This window comes from Brassica rapa, chromosome A02 (assembly GCF_000309985.2).
Source record: "Brassica rapa cultivar Chiifu-401-42 chromosome A02, CAAS_Brap_v3.01, whole genome shotgun sequence".
Lineage (NCBI taxonomy): Eukaryota > Viridiplantae > Streptophyta > Magnoliopsida > Brassicales > Brassicaceae > Brassica > Brassica rapa.
The window spans coordinates 25,890,980-25,915,096 of NC_024796.2; the positions used below are offsets into that span (position 1 = coordinate 25,890,980).

General features: G+C 36.1%; 6 protein-coding genes and 1 pseudogene across 17 annotated transcripts; 3 read left to right on the forward strand and 4 right to left on the reverse strand.

Annotated features, from left to right (window-relative positions):
* Window positions 1-80: 80 nt before the first annotated feature.
* Window positions 81-1,259, reverse strand: LOC103854320. 2 transcript variants are annotated; one of them, XM_009131263.3, is made up of 3 exons: window positions 1,089-1,258; window positions 695-1,003; window positions 81-315 (listed from the first exon to the last, which is right to left on the reverse strand). In XM_009131263.3, exons 2-3 carry the CDS (start codon window positions 985-987, stop codon window positions 306-308), a joined length of 303 nt encoding a protein of 100 aa, XP_009129511.1. In that variant the 5' UTR covers window positions 988-1,003; window positions 1,089-1,258; the 3' UTR covers window positions 81-305. The 2 variants fall into 2 exon arrangements, 1 of the variants encoding a protein (XP_009129511.1); XR_004455101.1 differs by having other exon boundaries at window positions 86-456; window positions 490-1,003; window positions 1,089-1,259.
* Window positions 1,260-2,239: 980 nt separating this feature from the next.
* LOC103854319 (probable alpha-galactosidase B) lies at window positions 2,240-5,439 on the forward strand. 4 transcript variants are annotated; one of them, XM_018656906.2, is made up of 13 exons: window positions 2,240-2,459; window positions 2,560-2,710; window positions 2,787-3,044; window positions 3,118-3,292; window positions 3,376-3,437; window positions 3,523-3,686; window positions 3,756-3,853; window positions 3,927-3,985; window positions 4,059-4,193; window positions 4,270-4,508; window positions 4,577-4,721; window positions 4,800-4,875; window positions 4,956-5,439. In XM_018656906.2, exons 1-13 carry the CDS (start codon window positions 2,374-2,376, stop codon window positions 5,240-5,242), a joined length of 1,935 nt encoding a protein of 644 aa, XP_018512422.1. In that variant the 5' UTR covers window positions 2,240-2,373; the 3' UTR covers window positions 5,243-5,439. The 4 variants fall into 4 exon arrangements, with proteins under 4 accessions (XP_018512422.1, XP_009129509.1, XP_033140137.1 ...); XM_009131261.3 differs by having other exon boundaries at window positions 2,241-2,459; window positions 4,953-5,439; XM_033284246.1 differs by having other exon boundaries at window positions 2,241-2,459; window positions 4,580-4,721.
* Window positions 5,440-8,134: 2,695 nt separating this feature from the next.
* On the reverse strand, window positions 8,135-10,059 carry LOC103854318 (tRNA (guanine(10)-N2)-methyltransferase homolog). 2 transcript variants are annotated; one of them, XM_009131260.3, is made up of 5 exons: window positions 9,776-10,059; window positions 9,491-9,702; window positions 9,105-9,422; window positions 8,891-9,040; window positions 8,135-8,797 (listed from the first exon to the last, which is right to left on the reverse strand). In XM_009131260.3, the coding sequence occupies exons 1-5, from the start codon at window positions 9,963-9,965 to the stop codon at window positions 8,246-8,248; spliced, it is 1,422 nt and encodes a 473-aa protein (XP_009129508.1). In that variant the 5' UTR covers window positions 9,966-10,059; the 3' UTR covers window positions 8,135-8,245. The 2 variants fall into 2 exon arrangements, with proteins under 2 accessions (XP_009129508.1, XP_033140138.1); XM_033284247.1 differs by having other exon boundaries at window positions 9,491-9,707; window positions 9,776-9,971.
* Window positions 10,060-10,090: 31 nt separating this feature from the next.
* LOC103854317 (glycine-rich RNA-binding protein RZ1A) lies at window positions 10,091-11,574 on the forward strand. Of its 5 annotated transcripts, none has more exons than XM_009131258.3 (5): window positions 10,091-10,213; window positions 10,352-10,472; window positions 10,613-11,001; window positions 11,086-11,249; window positions 11,347-11,574. In XM_009131258.3, the coding sequence occupies exons 2-4, from the start codon at window positions 10,362-10,364 to the stop codon at window positions 11,231-11,233; spliced, it is 648 nt and encodes a 215-aa protein (XP_009129506.1). In that variant the 5' UTR covers window positions 10,091-10,213; window positions 10,352-10,361; the 3' UTR covers window positions 11,234-11,249; window positions 11,347-11,574. The 5 variants fall into 5 exon arrangements, with proteins under 5 accessions (XP_009129506.1, XP_033140140.1, XP_009129505.1 ...); XM_009131257.3 differs by having other exon boundaries at window positions 10,092-10,213; window positions 10,613-11,043; XM_033284249.1 differs by having other exon boundaries at window positions 10,613-11,249; window positions 11,325-11,574.
* Window positions 11,575-12,011: 437 nt separating this feature from the next.
* Window positions 12,012-13,620, forward strand: LOC103854359 (annotated as a pseudogene).
* Window positions 13,621-13,681: 61 nt separating this feature from the next.
* On the reverse strand, window positions 13,682-18,249 carry LOC103854315 (plant intracellular Ras-group-related LRR protein 2). 3 transcript variants are annotated; one of them, XM_033284248.1, is made up of 5 exons: window positions 18,095-18,249; window positions 16,966-17,019; window positions 14,901-15,516; window positions 14,567-14,733; window positions 13,682-14,482 (listed from the first exon to the last, which is right to left on the reverse strand). In XM_033284248.1, exons 3-5 carry the CDS (start codon window positions 15,492-15,494, stop codon window positions 13,822-13,824), a joined length of 1,422 nt encoding a protein of 473 aa, XP_033140139.1. In that variant the 5' UTR covers window positions 15,495-15,516; window positions 16,966-17,019; window positions 18,095-18,249; the 3' UTR covers window positions 13,682-13,821. The 3 variants fall into 3 exon arrangements, with proteins under 3 accessions (XP_033140139.1, XP_018512500.1, XP_009129502.1); XM_018656984.2 differs by lacking the exon at window positions 18,095-18,249 and adding an exon at window positions 17,508-17,577 and having other exon boundaries at window positions 14,901-16,483; XM_009131254.3 differs by lacking the exon at window positions 18,095-18,249 and adding an exon at window positions 17,508-17,536.
* LOC103854316 lies at window positions 17,442-18,345 on the reverse strand. Its single transcript, XM_009131255.3, has 2 exons — window positions 18,095-18,345; window positions 17,442-17,994 (listed from the first exon to the last, which is right to left on the reverse strand). The coding sequence occupies exons 1-2, from the start codon at window positions 18,228-18,230 to the stop codon at window positions 17,591-17,593; spliced, it is 540 nt and encodes a 179-aa protein (XP_009129503.1). The 5' UTR covers window positions 18,231-18,345; the 3' UTR covers window positions 17,442-17,590.
* Window positions 18,346-24,117: the final 5,772 nt, after the last annotated feature.

The following is a 24,117-nucleotide window of genomic DNA, read 5'->3' on the forward strand; positions in this document are numbered from 1 at the left end:
AGCCGGGCTCTGTCTCCTGTCATGATCTATCTAAGATCACATGATCAACTACACTTTCTTGGATCTGAAGTTGATTATAGAAAACTTAAGAAAGGAGAAGCCTTTATTCATAGAGTAAACAACGAATGGCAATCCAAGATTATACCAAATTTTCAATTCACCAAAAAGTTCAAAATGAAAAAAAAAAAAAAAAAAAACTGGATCACAAGTGTGCTATATCATAGATACTAGCACTGATCAACTTCCTTTCCCCCCAAAATGTAATGTAAAGAAGATGATGAATGGTTATAGCACCAGCTCCGCGCTCACAAACCTCTGCAAATAAGAACATGAGAGAAACCATTACAACATGTTGATTCCTATGATAAACACAAAGCCTATCCTGCAACAATGGTCCGAGAACAAATCCTAGAGTGATTGTTCTTGTAACATCTTTACTAAAGCCTCAAGCTTTTTCTCTACCCAACTCATTCAAACCAACCCTATAACATTTCATAAGTGGATCAACTGTAAGTACATGATTCCATACATCTCACCAGCCAAAACAAAGCAACCATTAAGCTTATCCTACAACAACGGTCCAAAGAACAGAACCTAAAACTCTACGTTCTTGCACCATCTTTACTAAAGTCTCAACCTTTTTATGTCATCTCAACTCACAAAACCAAAGCATCAACCTTTAAACTTGCCATACCTGACTTTCTTGATGAGGATGGACTGCAGCTTGCGAGCAAAGTCAATGGATTTGATCTTGCGTTCAAGATTCTTCCTAGCGAGAACCTTCTTCTCCGAGTTCTTGATGTGATGAGTCTGCTGCGCTTTGATCAGCCTCTCCATCCCGCTCGACTGCATCTTCCTCTGCAGTATCGTCAGCGCCTTGTCTAGATCCCCTGAGAACACCTTCACCCTTATCCCTCTCTCCTGCTGCAGCTGGCTGTGACTCGGCCGAGTCAGTAGTCCCGTGACTCGCTTCGCTATCGTGTTCATCTCTTTCACTTGGTTTCTGCGAGGAAACAGAGTTTTGAGATTATGAGCATAGGAGAGAGAGAGAGAGAGAATAAAAACAGACGGATGTGAGTTCGACTTACCTGTCACTTTGTTGGTCGGAATGTCGCCGGAGAGATTGGAGAATGGGCTAGGTTTAAAAAGAGCTGAGCTAGCGATGGAGGAAATGAGATAAATCAGATAATTTTGGGGTAATTATGTAGTTATAATAAAATAGGAGGATATGTTTGTAAATATACAATAGCTTAAAACCTCTGACCGAGCGAGAGTGTGTTGACTTTTAAGATGAACATATAAAAGTCTTTTCAAAAAAGCTTTGATAATCTTCACATGGTTAGATATGCGGCACTATTGCCATTTGGCACTTTCTCTTGAAAGTTCAAAGTATATTGAGAATGGTTTTGTTTGATGTCACCTTACTATCAAATCTCATTAACTTTGTTGCCAGATCTTCTTCCTGAGAATAAATGGATATGGTTTCATTCATGCTGACTGAGGGTGGTTTGAATCAGCAGCGAGTTGATGTATGTATCTTCCTATCATGGATCAGTATGCAAATCTCTGCCGTTTCATAGTTTTTTTTTTCATTTTGGAAGGATGAGTTATGTCTTTTGTCCTCCTAGATCTGTAATGCAGTAGCTGTCTCCAAGATTATGATTCTACCAGTACTGTAGCAGGACCAAATTTGTTGTAAGCTTATTCAGATATTGGTTTCATCTCCTCTTGAATTACGTTTCTTAAGTTTCTAGACATTCCTGCTACTTTGTATTCTAGATATGATTGATTATATGAGCACAATGAAAAAGGAGTCAGGTACTCTCTCTACTTTGTTAGAATTTACTGAATCTGTAAACTTTCTTTGGCAGGAAACTTGAAGACATTTTTGATCTAGATCATCTCATTGGTTACTTGAAATTACAAATTGTTAGAGACATACCTGACTGGTTCACTGACAAAGCAGATTGCTTTTGGACTCTTTATTTATTTGCTGACGATATGCTTCTATGCAGATTTCAAAAGTGCGTTTATGGGGCTAACAAACTCGGCCACTTGCACAAAACTCACTCGGTTCATTAACGACTTTCTTACACTCGTACAACTTGTTTAAACCTAGATACGTGTGTCCTTTTTGTCGTCTCTCATCACATGTGTGAGGGAGTGCAGTTGAGTAAATGAATCAGACGTGTGAGTAATGTAAAGTCCTATTAATAGGTTTGTAACATTTAATTTGTCTTAAAATACTTTAACGGTTATCTAATCCTGAAAAAGAGCTTATTAATTTTTGTGAAGCCACTGGTAGTACATGCCATCAACAACGGTAGCGTGTTCTATCGTCTCTCAGGTTCTCTCATCAACAAAGATTCGCCAATGATCCGACACGCCCTTGCAAGAACCGGAACCACCCTCCGGTCCCTACTCTTCTTCTTCCTCCTCCTCGATCTTTCCATTTATAGGTAACTCAAACCTTTCCTTTTTTAACCCTCACCCATCTCGAAAGTTTCAATCTTTCTTTGTTGGGTCGGTTCAGATTCTGATTTTAATCTCGAGTTTCAGTATATCGATTAACGCAAGATCAAACGAACATGCGAGCTTTCCACCAAGAGGATGGAACTCGTACGATTCCTTCTGCTGGACCATCTCTGAAGCTGAGTTCTTGCAGAGCGCTGAAACCATCTCAAAGCGTCTTCTCCCTCACGGATATCAAGTAATTGAGCTCCTTGTCTTAATTAGAACATGAAAGTTTAGTTCTTTTGTTGATGTTCTTGTGATTTTGGGTACAGTATGTTGTGGTGGATTACCTTTGGTACAGAAAGAAAGTCCAAGGAGCTTACGTGGACTCTCTTGGCTTGGACGTGATCGACGAATGGGGAAGGATGCATCCCGATCCCGCTCGGTGGCCTTCTTCCAAAGGCGGCAAAGGCTTCACTCAAGTCGCTGAGAAGGTTCATGGAATGGGTTTGAAGTTTGGGATTCATGTTATGGGTGGGATAAGCACGCAGGCTTATAACGCAAACACTCTTGTTATGGATAGTGTCAAGGTAATTTAGATCTTGTGATAATCTTCTTTTAACGGTTTAATCAAGTTTTGTAGTGGTTTTTTTAATGCCTCAGGGAGGTGCTTATGAAGAGGCAGGTAGGCAGTGGAGGGCGAAGGAGATTGGGATGAAGGAGAAGGCTTGTGTGTGGATGCCACATGGGTTCATGAGTGTGAACACCAAGCTAGGTGCTGGAAAAGCGTTTTTGAGGTCTCTTTATCGGAAGTATGCTGAATGGGGAGTTGATTTCAGTAAGAAGAATCAACATCGTCTTTACATAACTTTCTTGTCTGAATCTGAATCTGAATAATCCCATTTTCTTGGTTTTTTTTAGTAAAACATGACTGCGTGTTTGGGGATGACTTCAATCTAGATGAGATAACTATTGTGTCAGAGGTAGGTACATAAACCGTCTGAAAACTCTTATGGTTAGAGTTGAAGAAGGTACATAAGATGTGAAGTTTGGTTTTTCATTTGGCAGGTTCTGAAGGAGCTTGATCGGCCTGTTTTGTACTCAATATCTCCAGGGACGAGTGTGACACCTACAATGGCTAAAGAAGTTAGTCAGTTGGTTAACATGTATAGAATAACAGGTGATGATTGGGACACATGGAGAGACGTTGTGGCTCATTTCGATATCTCCAGGTGAAAGCTTCGTCGTGTGCATTACTTAGCTGAAAATCTTTCATGTCTTATAGTTTGCTATTCTTACAGGGATCTATCTGCGTCTAGTATGATCGGTGCACAAGGGCTACAAGGAAAATCATGGCCAGATTTAGATATGTTACCTCTTGGATGGCTTACTGATCCAGGTTTGGCTTGAAAAAACCATGAGATCCGGAGATGGTTCTAACTAACGTTTTACTGTCTTAATATTTGGTTAAGGTTCGAACTTTGGACCTCATCGAGCGTGTAATCTTACAATGGAAGAACAAAAGACACAGGTATTACCAAGTTTAGGAATCCTCTAAACCCACATTTAGAACGTCTCTTAAGCTCCTTTGGCTTATTACTCAGATGACGTTGTGGTCTATAGCAAAGTCCCCTCTCATGTTTGGAGGTGATGTGAGAAAGCTTGATGACGCTACTTATAATCTCATCACTAATCCTACGCTTCTGGAAATCAATTCTTATAGCTCTAACAACATGGAGGTCTGAAGAATCATAACTTCCAATCTTCAAACTCACTTCTTCTGTCATTAAACTCTGCTTGTTTGCTGTTTTACAGTTTCCTTACATCACCACGGCAAGAGTATCTGGGGAAAAGCACAACATCCATCCTCATGTTCTAACGGGAAACAACGTTTCAACGACACATGCATTTGTTCTGACTAGCTGCAAAGAACCGAAAGCCAACACTTGGTCCGTTGTAGACGAGAAGAGTGGAAAAATTTGTTGGAACCAATACTCTAGCGAGAAACCAGAGAAGCCCTTTTGCTTATACAACAGAAAAGCTCTTCTAGCTTCGTAATGGCTCTTTTTTCTTTCTTCCACTCGCTTTTACATTCCCCTAAACTGCTTCATGTTTGGTGCAGCAGTGAGGAGCTCTATCAAGGTAAGCTCCATTTACAAACAAATGATAAAGCAGAGTCTTGTTTAGGAGCTTCCTCGAGGAAAAAGCTCACTTCCAAAGACTATAGTCGCGGTGCGTTATCACCTTGCAAACTAGACGCAAACCAGGTACTGCTAACGATTCTCTCGAACCTTGAAATGGTATTGTTCATTTTCATATAACAAAAACGCTATAATAATCTTCAGATGTGGGAGCTCCACAGTAATGGAACACTAGAAAACAGCTACTCTGGTCTTTGCGCCGTGTTAAATCCAGTGAAAGGTTAGTACTACTACTAAATTGACATTCTCCTTTCACAATCGTTGACATTATTTATTATCACCAATCTTCTTCTGCAGCAGCGGGAGCTAGCTCCAGCTCCAGTGGTGTTCGTTCTTGGATTGCTACGGGAAGAAGAGGAGAAGTGTACGTCGCCTTTTTCAACTTAAATCCGGTGAAGACGACGGTATCAGCTAAGATATCAGACATTGCCAAGGCTCTTCAGAACAAGACGCATCTTGAAGGAGCTTCTTGTAAGAGCCACGAGATATGGAGCGGTAAAGATTTCGGACCAACGAAAGATTCAATAACGATTCAAGTTGAATCTCATGGTCCTGCTCTGTTTGTTCTCCATTGTAGCCATGCATGACTATATCAGAAGATCAACAGACTGTTCTTTTGCCTTCTACTTACGTCGTCGTCTTTCATCATATAGTGTTGTAATGTTTTATCTTAGCCTAATGAAACACAGAGTTTTATGTATAATCTATGCTTTAATAACACTGGTTACGATAATAATTAGCAAACCATACTATATTATTTATATATACCAAAATAAGTTAATTATGGTTCCAATAGTTTAATCCGGGGTTTATAATTCTACATCAATATATCTGGATTTCGAATCTGCAATTAATTAATGTAAGATTAATGAGAAAATTTACAAGACATCATCATGTACAAAATGTCATATGTAACTTTTTTTTTTATAATTTATAAAATTAGTTTTTTTTTTTTTTTTAACATCTTAACTTTATTAATATCAAAAGAGAGTTAACAGAGAACCAGAATCGAAACATACAACAAATACATTTTTAAGCTGAACATGATAATAGAAAAGTAATAACACGATGCTTCCTAACTCTATTGCAGGATAGACTGATTCACTAACTTTTTCTATTGTTGTTCTCGGTCTTATATGATCTTGTGTTTGGCTGTCATCCATTGTGATCCAACACCTTTCATCACTTAATAGATCAGGAGGCACGATCCATCTGTTACATCGTTGCCCATTCCATACACTCCCGCTGCAGGAGATAACATGTTTTGTTGCAATCTCTATCCATTTCCAAAGAAACCTCTCATATTGACCTTGATAATCATTTGAAACCATCATCTTCCACCACATGTCTTCGCACAACCAATCCATCTTTCCTCCTATTATCAAGTAAAGACGTGACCCATCTCCTTGACGTAGTGAAAACACGATCATCCATATCAAATTCTTAAACGAATATGATATCCATATTAGTCCCCACAGCCATGGCGGTTTAAGATTCCTTCTTTTGTTCCAAAGGACTAGTGATTCTTTTGAGGAACTTATGGGAGATAATAAACCGTCGTGCCTGACTAGCCACGGAAACACGCCGACAACGCAGAACATCCAAGTTCTGTTTGTCCGAAGATGATACTCAACAATTAAGGAGGTAATAGACTCACCAATTAGGGAGAAACTGAATTCGTGAAAGATCTGATCCAAATCCCATACCGGCGCAATGAACCAATAGATAACCACCAGACTGTTTGTCCATGACGAGACAATTTCACCACGGCGGCGGGAAGGGAAGAGACACTGTGACGAGAAGACATGTCGCTTGAAACGAAAATGCGTCGAAGATAATGATTTCGATGAAACCATACTTAATGATACAATACACTATAACACAGATAAATTGAAAACAATAATTAAAAACGAGTACGAACCGACGCCGGAGTCGGCGCCGGCCGGTAATTATCGCCGAGAAAAGTTTGTTCTGTTTTGTCGCCTTTGGGAGAGAAGAGGTGCAACTTTTTCAACTAGTTTTTATTTTATGTTTTATATTTCAGCACGTCTTATAAAATTAGTTATATATGATATTTTTGTCTCCAAATACATGTGTTTTAAATTTTAATAGACGTTTGATTAGTTATCTATTTAAACTATGTCACTAGAAAGAATAGAAAAGTTGGTTAAAGTGAGTTAATGGATGTTACATTTCTGACCGTTCATTTTGTTGAATTCAACCGTCATTTACTAACTTCCTTCAAGCTCTAGTTAGTGAGTGGTACGTTTCAATCACGCGTACTTCTAACGCGTGGTTTCTCAAAAAAAAAGTTTTCATCTTCACGCAAAAGGAATAATCTTTCAACTGTTTTCCTCTGTGGATTAACCTTCCCTCCTCAAAACCCAGATCTTTCGTTTCTCACTTAACGGTTTGAATTTGACTGTTTCATCTTAATACAGATCTCTCTGTTTCTCAAAGCAACTTCCTTTCTCCCAGATCTGATGTCGAAACCGTGGGGGCGGAATTGGAATCGGGGCGTGCCGATGAAGAGCAAGCGGCGGATGTGGAGAGTTTTCCGAGCTTGAAGGAGGCTGCGAGCAATGCCAAGTCTAAGAAGAAGAAGATGATGACTTTGTCTGAGTTTACTTCCGGTAGAGGCTCCGTTGGGTTGACGCAGCAAGAGATTCTTCACTTGCCCACTGGTCCTAGGCAACGGTCCGAGGATGAAATGCTGCAGCCTGGAACAGAAGAAGAGAAGATGTTAAAAGGAAGTGATTGAAGAACTAAGGAAAAAACTGGACAAGGAAACCATTGCTTGCTCCAGAGATCAGGCAGGTCTGATCAAGAACCAGGGTCCAGGGAGTGATAATAATCACCATGAAACTATACGTGGCAAAGAGAAAGGTCTGGAACTACTAACCCGTGAGTTGGACGACAAAGTCAGGTTCAGGCAGAACTGGTTCGTATTCAGAAAGAACACATTCCCGGGCTGGATCTCAATAGATGAGTTAAGGAGTTTTGAGTCAACAGAAAGACCTAGATCACGTGGATGATCAGCCAAGAAACTTCCAAGGAGGAAGCAAAGAGCGTGGATTCTTCAGCAACAGTTGAATGTAGTTAAACTGATATTTGCATCTAGGCTTATTATATATCTTCAAGTATCATATTAATCTAGGGTTTCCAACAGGCCTTCGTCTAGGGAAGGATGGTAAGAAGTAAACGAAGAACGTGGGATGTTTCACTGCTACTACAGTACACAGTCCCAGATTTTGAAGAAGACTTAGAGAAGCGTTAATTTATACTATTAATCAAGAATCTCTAATCTTTGTTTTGTTTTGGACTCTGTTCGGCGGTGACGTGTGTGACAAGAAAGTGTTTTATTTTGTAGACTTTAATCCTGATTGTCATAGTTTAAGACTTTAATCCTGATTGTTATATTTTTGTAGGTTAATTATGCTTCTCAGCTCCTTTTGTTATGTATATTTTGCGTACATTTGTTTGCCAATAACCCTAAAAGTTTTCTGTATTGGAAAATGGAAACACATTCAGAACTACAGCGTTCAGCACAAACCAACCAAATACAACATAAAGAATACAAAACTCAGTGCTTACACATACTTCCCTCTATACTTAGGTTTAGGATCTTTAAAGCTTTTGGAATCAGTATGAACCTGTGAAGGATCAGAAGGTTTAAACACAGAGGAATGAATATTACCTTTCTCTAACCACTTAAGATGATTCTCTCTAAACTCTACATGCATTAAACGAGCAGCTTCCTCAACCTCTTCACTATAAGGCTCTACTTTCACCATAGTTAGCAAAACCCTACTGTATCGCGAGCTCAAGATCTGTTCCGAGACAGCCACCAACTTGAAACACGGGTGCTCTGGAAACTTAACCTCACTGCCATTCTCATCTCTCAAAACCGGGAAGAAAAAGACGAGCCTGCCTTTCATCACCAGCATTCTTGCAGCAAGGTGAAGCAGATCATGAACGCACTCCACTAGACTATAAGCACCGGTGGATGGAATGTGATCTGTTCTTTTGTCTTCCGGGACTGTGTATGGATCCACCGTCCCTCTAAGGATTTTCCTGCCGCCGGATTTGCGTCCACCAGCTCTAACCCCGTATGGTGGATCACATACAATCGCATCAAATAACTAAACCAATGAATACAAAAGAGACACAAACTTAGGATCTATAGACTCAAAATGCTAGAGATAATAATGAAAGAAAATGAGAGAGTATCTTACCTCATTTAGCCCGGAACGCCAAGGAGGAAGATTATTATCCATTCTAAGTAAAGCAACTGGCGTAGGTAGTCCATACTGCTTGAAGTTGCTCCAAACATTACAGTCTGGACCTCGTCCATCACGCACTACTCTGATATCAATATCTGCACCCTAATACAATAACCCTTGTATCACTTTCAGATCCAATAAGGGTATCAAAAGGGAGGTTACAAACCATTGTCATTGCACCAAAACGTGCAGCAGAAACGAGAATGCTCCCAGTACCAACAAAAGGGTCATACACAAGCCTCCCAGAAGCAGCTTTGGCTTGATTAGCCATTAAGAAAGCCATTTCAGCATCCATAGCAGTCGGGCCAAGGTAAGTCCGAGACTTCAGCTGAAAAGTAGGTAGCAGCTTCCTATCAGCAAAACCAACCTCCCTCCCAAAGAAGATCCTCCTCTGGAGAATGGGCTGAAGCCCATTGTTCTCTTCAGACTCATCCATCTCCATTATAAAAAAGTTGTGATCCGCGTTCTTCAAGTTAACCTTCCCCTGCAAAAACGATTAAAACCCTTTGAGAAACAAGAAAGTTTCCTTCTTTGGAAAGTGGGAAACATTACCTCGAAGGGGATGTAAGTAAGTGAGTTGATTCTCTCCCTCTGCTCATCGAAAGTCAGAGCCTTTCCGAAAGTTTCGACGGAGATTCTGAATGTGGAATCGGAAGCGAGAAACGGGAGCTTGCGAGAATCAGGGAAGCTTTCGATGGAGTCTCTAAGCTCTTCGTAGCAAGTTCCTTCACCCCAAAGCTCGTACATTCCTTTCACCAATATGCCTACACTACCACACCATTTTCTTGTGAGAAACAACGAAACAAAGGATGAAAGATAAGAAAGAGTCATACTTACTTCTTTTAGCGATGTTTTGGGCGATTTCTTCGGAAGAAAGGTGGACGAAGTGGAATGGAGTATCGTTGTGGTGATGCTCAGGGAGACGCCATTGGAGAGACTCATCTTCTCCGAAGAGTTCGGCTAGAGCTTCGACCTCTGGCTTTCTGAAGTCTAGTAGCCTGTGATAGAAGACGCATAGAAACCACATCTCTTGTTTCCTGAGAAGAGGAAGACGACGGCGGCTAAAACCTCTCTTAAAACCCTAGGCCCAATTAAAAGCCCATTTAGTTTGAATAGACGGCCTAATATATTTAAATGATTAAATAAAGTATAAAATAACGGAAGTACCCCCGAGAGGTATACGATTGGGTCTCGTCTCTCTGCTTTCCAGGAATTAGGGTTTTGAAGCAAATCACAATCAGATCTCATCTTCGCCGCTCTCTCTCTTTCTCTCTGGTAATGTTTCTTCTTACCAGGTTTAGTTCGCGAATCATTGTCCTAAAGTTCTCTATGTAGCTCCTTGTTGACGGAACTTACAATGTAGCTTACTGGGTAATCAATCGTATTTATTTTCTTCGGACAAAAATTTGGCAGTTGGTAGAAGATGTCTGAAGAAGCTGAGTACCGTTGCTTCATTGGTGGACTTGCGTGGGCAACGTCTGATCGTGGACTCAGAGATGCCTTTGAGAAGTATGGTCACCTCACTGAGGCTAAGGTATAACCATTTATCTCTTCTCTTTAGTGGCTGTCTGCATTAGGATCTGAGATGTTGGAGCTGTCTTTTTAGTAAATTGTTTAGTTGCTTGCTTCTTTGAGTCGTGTTTCCGGCCTTAGACTTATCATTGATATTGACAGGTGGTTCTTGACAAGTTTTCTGGGCGTTCCCGTGGTTTCGGGTTCGTTACTTTTGATGAGAAGAAAGCTATGGATGAAGCCATTGCAGCAATGAATGGGATGGATTTAGATGGCCGGACTATCACTGTTGATAAAGCCCAGCCACAGGGTGCTTCCGGTAGGGATCATGATGGTGACCGCAGCCGTGATCGTGATCGTGATCGCGGCTATGACCGTGACCGTAGCCGTCCCTCTGGTGGTGGGAGAGGTGGTTCAGGTGGTGGAGATTGCTTTAAGTGTGGCAAGCCCGGACATTTTGCGAGGGAGTGCCCTGATGAATCTGGTAGAGGTGGTGGTGGTGGGGGAAGGTACAGCTCGAGGGATGATAGGTACAGCTCAAAGGACGACAGGTACGGTGGGAAGGATGATAGGTACAGCTCAAAGGACGACAGATACAGTGCAAAGGACGACAGGTATGGTGCAAAAGAAGACAGGTATGGTGGTAGGGATCGCTATGGACCTGATCGCAGTGGGGAACGCTCTGGAGGACGTAGCAGGGATGATGGCAGCCGTGGTGGTTCAGGAGGAGAGAGGCATGGCCGTGCTCCATACGATCGCCCCAGAGATGGCGGCTTTCACTAGAATTCTACTCCAGAGGGTATGTCTGTATGCCTTTATTTAATTAATATCTCTGCAAAGTCATTATCTGCTGGTAATGCCACTTACGTTGAAGTCTCTTCACACTTATTTTGCAGTCAAACAAGTGGAAGGTTTCTGCGTTCGGCTCTCTTGTCAAGTTCCAAGTTAGATGCTCTGTCTGGTTTTAGTGCATTTGGATAGCTCAAGAAACAAGTGTCTTTGTTTTGGCCATTAAAACTCAATAGTCGGCTTATGTGCTAAAGTGTTCTCTTTTACTTCTTTCTTTTGTCAACTCTTCCGTTGTATAATCTATTTTTTTAGCCGAAAAAAACCATTATCTAGTATCCTGACGTAGTGATACGTAATAAGGGATCGTTCATTTTTTCTTTACTAGTGTTTTTCATATTGAACAACCAACGTATGAAAATAGACAAGTCATTTAATATGGAGAACTTTTTTTGGTCAACTAGTATTAGAGAAATACATTAAGATGTCTTAAACAAGTTTTTTATAACAAATATATCAAGTTCTTTTAAAAGGTGAAAGATATTTATGTTTATAGCCAACGGAAACGGTCATTTTATACATAATATATCGTGGTGTGTTCAATTTATACCTGACTTATTTGGTAGTATAAAAACATATTTAAACTTTCGAAAATTTTAAATAACATACTCTATGTTTATTTTTTGGCGAAATTATACCTGAGTCACCACATCAGCTGTCATGTTATCTAATTTTGTTGACGTTGATACTATGTCAGTTATTTTTGCTGATGAAGATGTCACGTGTATAATTTTTGTTTTGAAAAAATTAAATAGTCGTTTTACAAAAATAATTTTTAAGAAAATGTAAACTTTGTAATTTTTATTATTTAGTAAAATTAATAAAAATTAATTAAATAATTAAATTTTAATCTTATATAAGAGATATAGACGTAAATGTTTTGATCATATCACAGACTGTCCTTATATGTGTTGTAATTCAATGCTAATAATGGTTGTGTTCACATTTTATAAATAGAGATGGAGATTTTGAATCTGAAAATCTCGCCTAAACATAATAAATTGATATAGGATGTAAAAATGGTTTCCCTAATTTATAGGAAAACTCTTTTGCTAAAATCTTGATCGGCTATAGAGATTTTTTATTGCTAAAAGCCCAATTTGATACACGATTTTTGTAAGGACGTTATCGCTCCCTTAATCAGTGTCAAGGATCTTCGTCGTCAAAGAGTTACACTCCAGTTCCCCATCCATGATAACGAGCGGAAGCATGTTCCTACTGTACTTTGTCCAACCCACTGAACCCAATATTCAGAGAATCATAGCAGATGTTTCTTCATCTCCCTACGATACCTTTCATCTGAACTTCTCCTCCTCCATCCCCCGCTTCAGGGACTCTCCACCACTCCTGTTCCATTGAGAGCGTGCACGATCAGCATTTGGAGTTTGTCGCTTTGGAGGACAACTTGTTTTCCTTGTCGCAACACTCTGTCTACGCTCAGCTGAACGATCCATCAGCAACAGGCGGAGGAGACGTTGAGGAGATGGTCGAAAAGATTGCTGATGACCTCTTTCATGTCTTGGCAACGCTTGGTGTGGTGCATGTGATCAGATGTCCTGTTGGAGGAGCGGCAGAGATGGTGGCAGTTTCGTTGGATACCAAACTGAGGCATCATCTTCGTCTTTTGTCTTTTGTCCAAGAACAACAACAATCTCATGACGACCTCCCCCCGGCCTTTGTTGTGCATTTTTGATAGAAACTTTGACCTCGCTGTCGGGATTCAACACGATTTCAGATACCGCCCTCTTGTTCACGACCTTCTCGGTCTGAAGCTCAACGGTTTGGTCATTCCAGGTGCACAAAAGAAGAAAATATTTCTAGACACTTCTTCTTCTGACCCCTTTTGGTCCTCCGCCAACACTTCTCTAGAGTTTCCTCAAGTCGCTTCAGAGATCGAAGCTCATTTGAACAAGTACAAGCAAGACGTGGAGGAGGTGAGCAGGAGCACTGATCTGATTGGTGGGGGGAACACCAAGCATCTGATGGATTCTGTGAACTCACTTCCAGATTTGACAGACAGAAAGCAGGTGATTGACATTGACAAGCACACAAACATAGCCACCTTTCTCCTAGGACAGATCAAGGAGCGGTCTCTGGATGTGTACACTACCAAAGAGAATGCCATGATGATGGGAGGAGCCAGGATTAACCTCAGTGATCTCCCTTCTGTTTTGAAATCCAAAGGCACCAAGATGGACAAGCTACGCTTTGCCATCATCTACCTCTTATCCTTGGATACCCCTGATCTTGAAGCAAATAAAGAAAATATTTAATAAGGAAATTATTGAGGAAATATTGAGAAAAAAATTATAATTTAAAAATAATAGTTTCTTATGTTACAAAGTTGCCAAGACCGTAAACAAGCTACTAATGATAATTATTGAGGAAATATTGAGAAAAAAATTATAATTTAAAAATAATAGTTTCTTATGTTACAAAGTTGCCAAGACCGTAAACAAGCTACTAATGATGATTTCTTCACAAGAATTCACCCAAAATTATTCAAAACAAAACTCAAGTAGAACTTAGATTTGGTAATAAAAATGCGATTCTCCAGGTTTCTTATCTCCACCATCACCAGGTCCTCCACCGAATCCAACGGTCTGAGACACCCCAGAAACAAGATTAGTAACCATGGAGGTTCCCCATGAGACCCACCCTGTTCCATCTCCATGTCGCTCAGCCTCAACACCAATCCTCTGTTGCTCCTCCCCCATAATCATATCCCATCTCTTCCTCATAAACTCTCTAACCGCTTCGGCTCCTTGTTTAGCCACTTCCTGAGACGGGATCTCTAGCGGGTTATGGTCCAAGTTCAGTTTCTCTAGCTTCTTCAGCATATAAAACGAGTCCGGTATCGCTTGGATTTGGTTGTTGCTTAGATCAAGCTCCCTCAGGTTAATTAAATCGGTGATTGCGTCGGGAACACGCATCAAGTTGTTGAAGTTGCTGCTTAGGTTTAGAACCTCGAGTTTCTTTAGTCTCCCCATGGAACTTGGAAGCCCATGGATCTCGTTCATGTGTGCGTCAAGATACTTTAAGGAAATCATTTCACTTATGGAACCTGGAAAGTAACGTAGTTTGTTCAGATGGATCAATAACCTCTCCAGATTCTGTAATCCGTATCCGATGTTTGTAGGTAATGAAGTCAAGTTGTTGTAACTTGCATCTAACTCAACCAGTGACCTAAATATAAATTCCCAAAAAAAAAGTCAGGACAAAAGTAAAAACAATATTCAGACATTTTACAAGAAAAGACAAGAACTAAACCTGCAGTGCGCGATGCTCTCAGGGAGTGAAGTTAGATTGTTGGCGGACACATTGAGGATCCTAAGGTTAAGCAACATGCCTATAGAATCAGGAAGAGATTCAAGAGAGTTTGAAGATACATCAAGCTCTTGTAGCTTCTTCAGTTTCGAGATTGCATCAGGTATAAACTGTAAAAATGTTTTAAAAGCGGTTTCAAACACACAACAAATAAACATTAAACTACACTGCAAGTACTAATCAAGTTCTTGATATTCCCAAAACCCTATTTGTTCTTGCTTAAATTATTTATTTATTTTTAATTAAATGTCAAATGGTTTTAGATTTTAGTATTTACCGTCAAGTTGTTGCCAGAGATATTCAAGGAAACTAAACCAACTATCTTGCAAATAGCTTCAGGGAGCAGCTTAAGTTCTTGGCCGGAGAGATCAACCCTCTCAAGGACTTTGCCGGACTCCGCCGCCTTGAGCACCTTAACAACCTCCTCGTTCATTTCTTCGCGGCTTCTCAATAGAGACTCCGCCTCCGTGGCATAAACCCTTGAAAGCTTCTCCTCCAAGTCACTCAGCTCCTTCTCGTAGCTATCATACACCTCCTCCAACCGCACAGCCCCGGCGTATATCTCCGCCTCCTTGGCCGCTTCCTCCGGTGAGAGAGAGTCCATCTGAAGGATCTCAGCGATCATGGAGCGAGCAGAGGAAACAGCCGACGGGTCAGGTCGTGGTCCGAGAGAGGCCAAGACGGTAAGCGTCTGCGTGATGGTGGTGGGGATGGACTGAGTCAACGAATACATGATTTGTGGGTCGGAGAGAAGTGGAAAAGAAGGGGCGAGAGTTTGTTGGACCGCCATAGACGGCGGGGCGTGGTGTTTGGAATCATATTGGTGTAGGACGTAAGAGAGTAAGGGGAACTTGTCAAGATCGTGCTCCATGGTTTTGTGATATCCGTCCCAACTAATGGAAGATTAAAGAGGTTTAAGTAAGATAATTTATATTAAAAAAATGAAGTAATATATATATTAATGTTGAAGAAGTCAGTCATATTGAGTTTGATGTTGCCATGTCTGTGATCACAAGGTAGTTGAAATGTGTAGAAGTTGACCAAAGAACTTAATATGATTCCATGATGATAAAGTCGCAGCCATCTTTTAAGAATAAACAACTCAAGATTGATCCGGTCAACCTTATGTTTGATTCTATGGAATTTTGGATTATGCAATTGAGTGGTTAAGTAAAACCGGTTAATCTACGGTCTAGTTCTCTGTTTTCTGAAGTTAAACCCCTTAGTTTACAGTCCACCTAAGCAAAAGCTTATGCTTATTTTAAGAGATTTTCTCCTCTCTCCTTTTTTTGGGTAATCATGTTAAGAGATTTTCTCCTTTTGTTTTTAGGTTTCTAACAAATTTCTAAATGCCTGAAAATTTTAACAATTTCTTTGAACGGTATTGACTGAAGGTGGTGTTGACTCTCTAATGGTGTAAAAATTATTAGAATTCTTACTAAATTGTATAGGGTCATTGAGATGTTTGGACCGGCCATCCTTTAATGGATTACTTAGAGTAAAGTTTTCCAGTATAAAAATTAGGGATGGTAGATTTTTAATCTTTAACTCTTTTGGGACAGGGTAAGTAGACTTAAGGATTTCTTGTTTGAAAACTTTCTAACAAATATTTTGTTTCGGAGTTGTTGAGGCTTAAGTGGTTTATCTAGACTAAAGAAGCTGGTGAATCTGAAGAAGAAATGCCTGAAGAAGTACAGATTGATTCCTTATGATGGTGCTGGAGAGTAATGTCGATGGCGGAGAAGTCATCGGCATCGGTGAAGGTTACTGGCATATAATGCATGCACAACTCCAGCTCTTAGTTGCCAATACTTCCAAGCGTGATGCCTAATTTTGTGTAATACATCCTAATCTCAGCTCCTAATCCCAAAAATAATACGACGTTAACTCACCTTATTTAAATATCATTTTGCTTCCGCTTGAAATATCTAAAAGTTCAACAAAAAAATTTCACGTCCCTATTATGGCATTATTACACTCCATCCAAAGACCAGATCTCAATCTTGTTTTTGGATATAAAATCGTACTTGGTGTCTGATCATCCCCCACTCAACTATTATAATTTTCCGTTCCTTAAAGAACACTTCTGTACTTCTCCACACCAGCTGTATTACGGGACCCATTATAATTTAAATCGATTTTTATCATCACCTCTTCTTTTTTATCCCCAACATTCATAATATTTTCTTGTTATCTTTTTGTCTTTCAGCTCAATTTCTCCATGTTTATCCCCCAATTTCGTCTACCAAAAAAAAAACAATCAAAATACATATTATTTGTGTATATATATATAACCTTGTATCTTATAGTAAACAATGAAAACTAAAATATTGAGCACATACCATAACCGAAAAAATCTGATTACGCCTTTTGATTAGAAGAATGTATAAAATTACCTGCAGATGACAATGCGGAGATTAAGGCTGTTAGTTCAACACAGAATGAATACCAAAGAAACATGAAATAAAACGAATATTCCACACATAATAGCAGGTGTGAAATAAGGCAAATGTTAAAATAAATAAATACCAAAACCATTTTCTTGAAGAAAAAAAAACTTGAGAAACAAGAAACTAACGGAAACGGACGAGCGGACGACATATGTAATGACGTCCGCTAAACGGTGACGGTACAGATAAGACAAGGATGACACGTGAACGTAACGGTTTACGACTCACGAGACTCGATAATTCCACCAAGAGCGGATAACGTTGACGGAAAAATGCAACGGCAACCAGACGGAGTGATGATGATATCATATCGAAAAAAAGAAAACAGAAAAAGAATTAAACCAAACTCACCAAGTGGCCAACACAAAAAGAAAAGCTTTAGGAGGATTTCATTAATGGCGACGGTCATTGATCGTCATAGAGAGATCACTTACACTTTCTTTTATATCTCTCTTTTACATTTTTCTAACGAAAACTTTTTTCTTTATTTTTTTTATAAGTTTTGAAGGGCTTGGGGTTATTGCCAGTGATTCCCGTTGTGAACGAGGTAGACATTCCTCGAATTTCGGTGAACGTAACAACCGTAACACTGATTCTTCGCCGTCGTTAACCTCGGCGGCGAGGGAGGCAGCGGCGGTTTCGACATCGACGGAGATCTAGGACTCGATGAAGTGGAGGAAGATGATGACGTATTCGACGACGGTAACGCTAATCGCGGAGGCGCGATCGTCGACTTCGGCGGATTTAAGAAGACTCTGATCTTCATCGGCGACGAGGAGGAGACGAGATCGTACTCTTCGATCAGATTCGCTAGATCCTCGTCGGAAGTAACGGAAACGAGCGCGTCGAGGTCTTCCGTCGGAAGCTGGCACCGGATAGTGACGGTGGATCCGCACATCTCCGTCATCTTCGACGCTAATTCTGTTACACGCACAACACGCGCGTGCCTTAGTTTCTTCTCTCTACGCGTAACCGTTTTTGTTTTTTTCGAAATTTAAAATGAGACGGAGCGGGAACTAACCGGAAAATGAGACGGAGCGGGGGACGGCGAGGACGCGGGTGTGGCCGCCGTTGTAACGGAGTTTGCCATCGGGATAACGAGGTAGAATCTTCCCGCCATAGCTACATAGAAATTTGATTGTGGAGTTCGTCACCATATCTAGAGAGAGAGAGAGATTTGAAGAAGAAGAAGACTAGAGGAATGTTCTAGTAGGTTTGTCTCTGCAAGCCAAGTGAAGAGTAACGTTAAGAGCTTATTTATAGTGGAATTATGCAATGAGGAAAAAAATGGAGAACTATAGCGAAGGGTATATCGTAACTTTTGTGGACCCGTCGGTTACGTAAGCCATAATCGTCTATTTTTCATAAAAAGTAGGAAAATTCGAAAAGGGATCGATAACATGATTTTATAAATGTTTTACACATATATAAATGTTTTTTGACTGAAACACATATAAATGTTTATATATAATAAGATAGCAATACTGAGCGAAGCATTAAGAAGTAGATTTTTCTTTTGAAAAAGTTTAAGATAAGTACATCTATACTATTATTTGCAAAGTAATTTTTACCATCAGAGCTTTCACGTTAAAATTTAATGCGGTTAATATCTATAATATTCTTAATGAATTTTATATATAATTAATTCTATAATCAAAAACGAATTTTTATTAATAATATTAATTTTTTTTTTAAATAAGATAATTCTTATATATTGGGTTGTTATCTTAGAACATATTTTTCAATTATAAGATTTAAAAATAAAATATAAAACAATTATAATAAATTAAGTGGTTAAAGTCAGTATTATCCTTAATAAATTTTAATTACACATATATATTTAGTTAGATTTTTGTCATATATATATATATATATATATATATATTTGATTTAATATTTTGAAAACATAAATAATAAGTTATTATGCTGATTTTTAAATTAATAAAAAAAATAAACTAATAAATATTTATAAAGCGATTAAGCCCGCATATGCGGGCAAGACACCTAGTTTATAATAAAGTTTTAAAACTTTTTGTATTGAGTGTTATATCATATGGACAGTTTAACATTAACATTCTCAGCCATATTAATATTCACATGAAATTCTGTTATTAATACTTTAGAAAAAAAAACTTAATGTGTTTGGGGCATCATTTTTATGGTGTCAGTAATTATGATGGGCAGGAATTTTTAGCCGAATTGAACCAAAAAATTCAGTTTTCGGTTAGTTCAGTAAAAAATTGGTTTCAATTTTGTTTGGTTTAGTAATCGGTTACCTTGTTTTTCTATAAAAAAATCCCAACAGTACTAATCTTAATCGAAATTTCGAACCGAACTAAACAAAATTTTATCTTATATACATTAATTTGATTTTTGAAATTTTATTTTCATATTGTTTTTATTATATTAATTAATATATATATAATATGTTTCAGAGAATTTAAATGTTGTATTAGATATATTTTTATTAAATAAGCCCGTTTCAATTCATATGATCAGTGGATTAGATATAATGGGTCTGACTGGTGACCATTCGGGAAACAAGAGGAACAAACAGAAAATGAATATACGGGAAAAAAATAGCAGAAATGAAAAGGAATGATTGTTCCTTCTCAAGTTTAACAAGGAATAATTTTGTATTTTAATTCTCTACAAAAAAAAAAGAACAAAAGGGAATGAGAAAAAATTATTATTCCTTGTGAATGGTGATTTTTTAATAGGAACGTTAGGGAATGCATTACTCCCCATCATTCCCCGATCACCATTCATACCCATTATGTGATCATACGCCTAAACCTATTGCTATGTATTTTTTGTACAGATGTCGTATATAAAAAGATGAAAACTCAATCTTGAGTGATTGTAAAAGACATTCAAAACGGATTTCCATATTAAATGGTGATTGCAAGAAATGCCGTTTATAGAAAGATTTAAACTCAGTCTTAATAACCCTTAATTTTTGCAAGAAGATTTTTTTTATTAGGAAATTAACATAAATGGTGATTGCAAAAAATTTGCAAATTTCTAAATTTCTTTCCAGTTAATTTTAAAGTCAAATATCATTTTTAATATAGACTTCCTTTGTTATGGCTTCTCGGGTGTAACACTTTCTATAATTGTTTAGAAATCTACGAACAATTACGGATCTGCTCATCATTGGTTTTTGGCGATATGAATTCATTTTCTTCAATTCTCGAGTGCGAAAACCGTATCAATTATGACTATATATATCATACTATTCTCATATCTACTTCCTCACAACATACACATTTCAAAACTAGCAAAGAAAATGAGTGGCATGAAATTCATCTCTCAGTTGAAGCCAAAAAAATCTTTGTGGAAGATTAGGGTGAAAGTCATAAAACTTTGGATTAGTTTTCTTTACATTAACATGTATGTCAAACTTTACTTCTGCTAATTTATACCATGTATAATATATCACTTTTGCTTTTGTCTTTTCAATATCTATAAAATAAATTTTATAATTTCTTTTAATCCATTCATCCCGCACATGGTGCGGGTTATCTCCTAGTATCATTTTATGTTATCTGCATTTCATCACTATCTTCGTAACAACATAAAATTGTTATTTTAATGAATAGAAATGTTGTAACAACTTTGAGCATTAACAACCAAAAAGATGATTAAAAAAATGGAGAGCATTATTAAAATGAAAATTATTTTTGGACAACATTAAAATGAACATTGATGCAGTAAAATTCCTTTTAGTCAAATAAATATAAATTGGAAGCGAAACTAAGTTAAACATATCATAACATTTATTCACTTTTTTAATTACTCTTAAAATATAAATCAATAACTAAAAAGTTATAGTCACAGGGGTAAAAAATACATAGCTATAAGGCTATGACAATAACATAGTTTTTTCTTTAAAAAGAACAATATCAAAGATTCAGGAAAAGAAATATGAATATATATCATTAGTAAAATATATCACTACAACGTTGAAGTAACTAAAACAAACATTATGAGCCTAACCTTTTTATGGTTTTAAGAGAAAAAAATAATATAAAGATGCACAATAGCTTCCTTGACCTAAATGATTGGCTTCCGTAACATTTCTCACATCAGCATTTGCTCTACAAACAACTATAAACGGTAGGTTTGCTGAAAGTAAAATAGAACTAAATTATAATGTGTGGTTATTTATCATCATTCTAAGTTTTCAACAAAGGCAATATTCAAAACATAGACATGAAAAAGCACGATGAAGATATAACCATCAACATTTCAACCAAAATATAAGAGTTATCAAAATAGATAATATATATACACAAATGTATAATTGTAACATTAAAATTTTGAATGACGTATAATTGTAATCTTTGGTATTCAGTGATATATATATAGCCGCTAATTTATAAGTAAATATCACTAAATTTATAATTGGGAAATATCCTAGGATAGCAGTAAAAAAGTTTATGTCACAAATATATATTCTAAGAATCAAAATGACCAAAATATTTCATTTTTGGATAATTCTTACTATTATTAATTTTAATCAATTATCTAATCAAATAAATTAAAATTTCGTTTTTATTTTTTTTAGTTTAGTTATACATTTTATTTGATTAATATTTAGTTATATAATTTATGTTTTTAACTTTTTACTAAAAGACTTTTTCAGATAACAATACAATATATACATAAATTATATCTCTTTTTAAATTATATTTTTTAGATTTTGGATAATTCTTACTATTATTAATTTTTGTCAATTATCTAATCAAATAAATAAAAAATTTATTTTTATTTTTAGTTTAGTTATACATTTTATTCATTAAGGATATAAACGTTATTAACTACTTTAATTTTTAACGTGAGAGCTCGATTCCAAAATTTTACTTCGCAATAATAGTATAGAAGATAATGATGAAACACTAGTTCAGTGCATTGATGATAATTAATGATGTCTGATAATCTTTCAGTTATACATAAAATAGTATTAAAGGTGGATAACAAAAGAAAGGAGATAAACATATAAAGTAAGAGAACACATTCAACTATTCAAGGTTACATCAACATTATCGGATTATCCAATGATGTCATGGAAACACCCGCATAAAAAAATACGTAAACTGAAAAAAAAAAGAAAAGAATATTCGTTTGGAAATATGCTTTTTCGTACAATATCTATATGACTGTATGTGAAATAAACTTGGAATTGAGAATTATTATCTTGTTTATACGTGTGTATCAGTATCGCCCAATTTCCATGTCCAGTTATTCTGAATGGGCCTACTCTTTGCAACAAAGTTATAATCATATATCAAAAAAGGTTTTAACTATGCCAATATCTTTAGCAGTACCACCAAAAGATATGCAACGAAGTTTAATAAAAAGTCAAATATAAATCAGAATCTTTAGAAGTAATATGATGTGATAATAAAAATATACTAGATCTCGATCCACGTAACTAAGCAGGTGTTTGTTTTCAATTTTATATAAATCAATATTTATTTTAGATCATTAGTAGTACATATTTTTTAAAATTTAATCATATATTAAAATGTTTATATAATTATTTCAAATAAAATAATTTAATAATTTTATAGTTTATATGTTTTAATTAATCAATTATTTAAAACCGTCATATATATTTATTACTTTTTATTATATATTTATCTTATTGTATTTGCATTTAGTGATCAAACAAATTAATATATGCATGAAACAACATATTTGAAAATTATTTTTGTATTTAATATATGCTAAATTCTGATATGTTTTACAAAGTTGGATTTATTTTTAGCAATCTTTTTTACTTTTTTATTTTAGATAATATATTATTGTATATAGAAAAATCTTAATTTATATATGTATTATATAGTCTGCTAATGTTAAGTCGTTATGTCATCGTATTATATTTTTAACATGAATATTTTATATTTATGAAAAGTAAATTTATAAATTTATCAATTTAATATAAATTTATCATTTTAGTTTAATATAATAATTTTATTTTAACGTGACTGATTATGATTAAAATAGATAAAAATAGGATATAATATTTCATTTTATAAATGATAATTGAATATATATTGATGCATAATAATAGTTCATTGCTAATTACAAAGTTAGTGAAAATATTTACATAAATTTTTTGAAAATTAAAATCTTTAAAATATTTATCAACAGATTTATTATAATACTATATATATATATATTTAAAATGAAAAGATATCGTGATTAAAGTAGTTACAAATATTTTATATTATAATTTTTAATGAAATACATGTTAATTTTTATACATGTATTATATAGTCTGCTAATGTTAAACGTCTTACCAACGTAAATGTATAATTTATCGTATTTATCTCAATATTTATATAATATATTATGATTATATAATAGATAAAAGATAGGATAAAATTTTATTTTTCTTTTTATAAAGAATATTTTAATGTATAATTATATTTCAAAACTAATTACAAAATTAGTCTAAATAGCTACATTTATTTTTTGAAAATTAAGATCTTGTTAAGAAAAATCAAACAAATTAATCTAAATAGCTACATTTATTTTTTTGAAAATTAAGATCTTGTTAAAATATTTATTTTTATATTTAAAATGAAAAGATATCAAAATATATTATAATTAAAGTTGTTCAAATATTTCATGTGTTATTAGCTTTAATAAAGTACATTTAATAAAAAATTTAAAGAATGGTCCATATTAAAAATCACACATGAAAGAAGTCATGAATTCCATTTTAATATAATAGATAGCTGTGTTGTTCAAAAACTTTCTACATTATTAATTTTCAGGTTTCATTTTAGTTGTTTTATTTGGAGAAAACGAAAGGGAAAATTCTTTAAAAATACATAGACTAATTTCTATTTGCTAATAAAATACATAAATTATTTTGGATCTTCATTTAATACACAAATTAATTTATGTTACCTATTAAATATACAAACTTTTGAAATTTGTAGATTTTACACATCATTTTAGACAGCGTCAACTATATTTAACGGCAGTGGTGACGACGTTAGTGTTTAATTAAACACATGGTTAAATTGT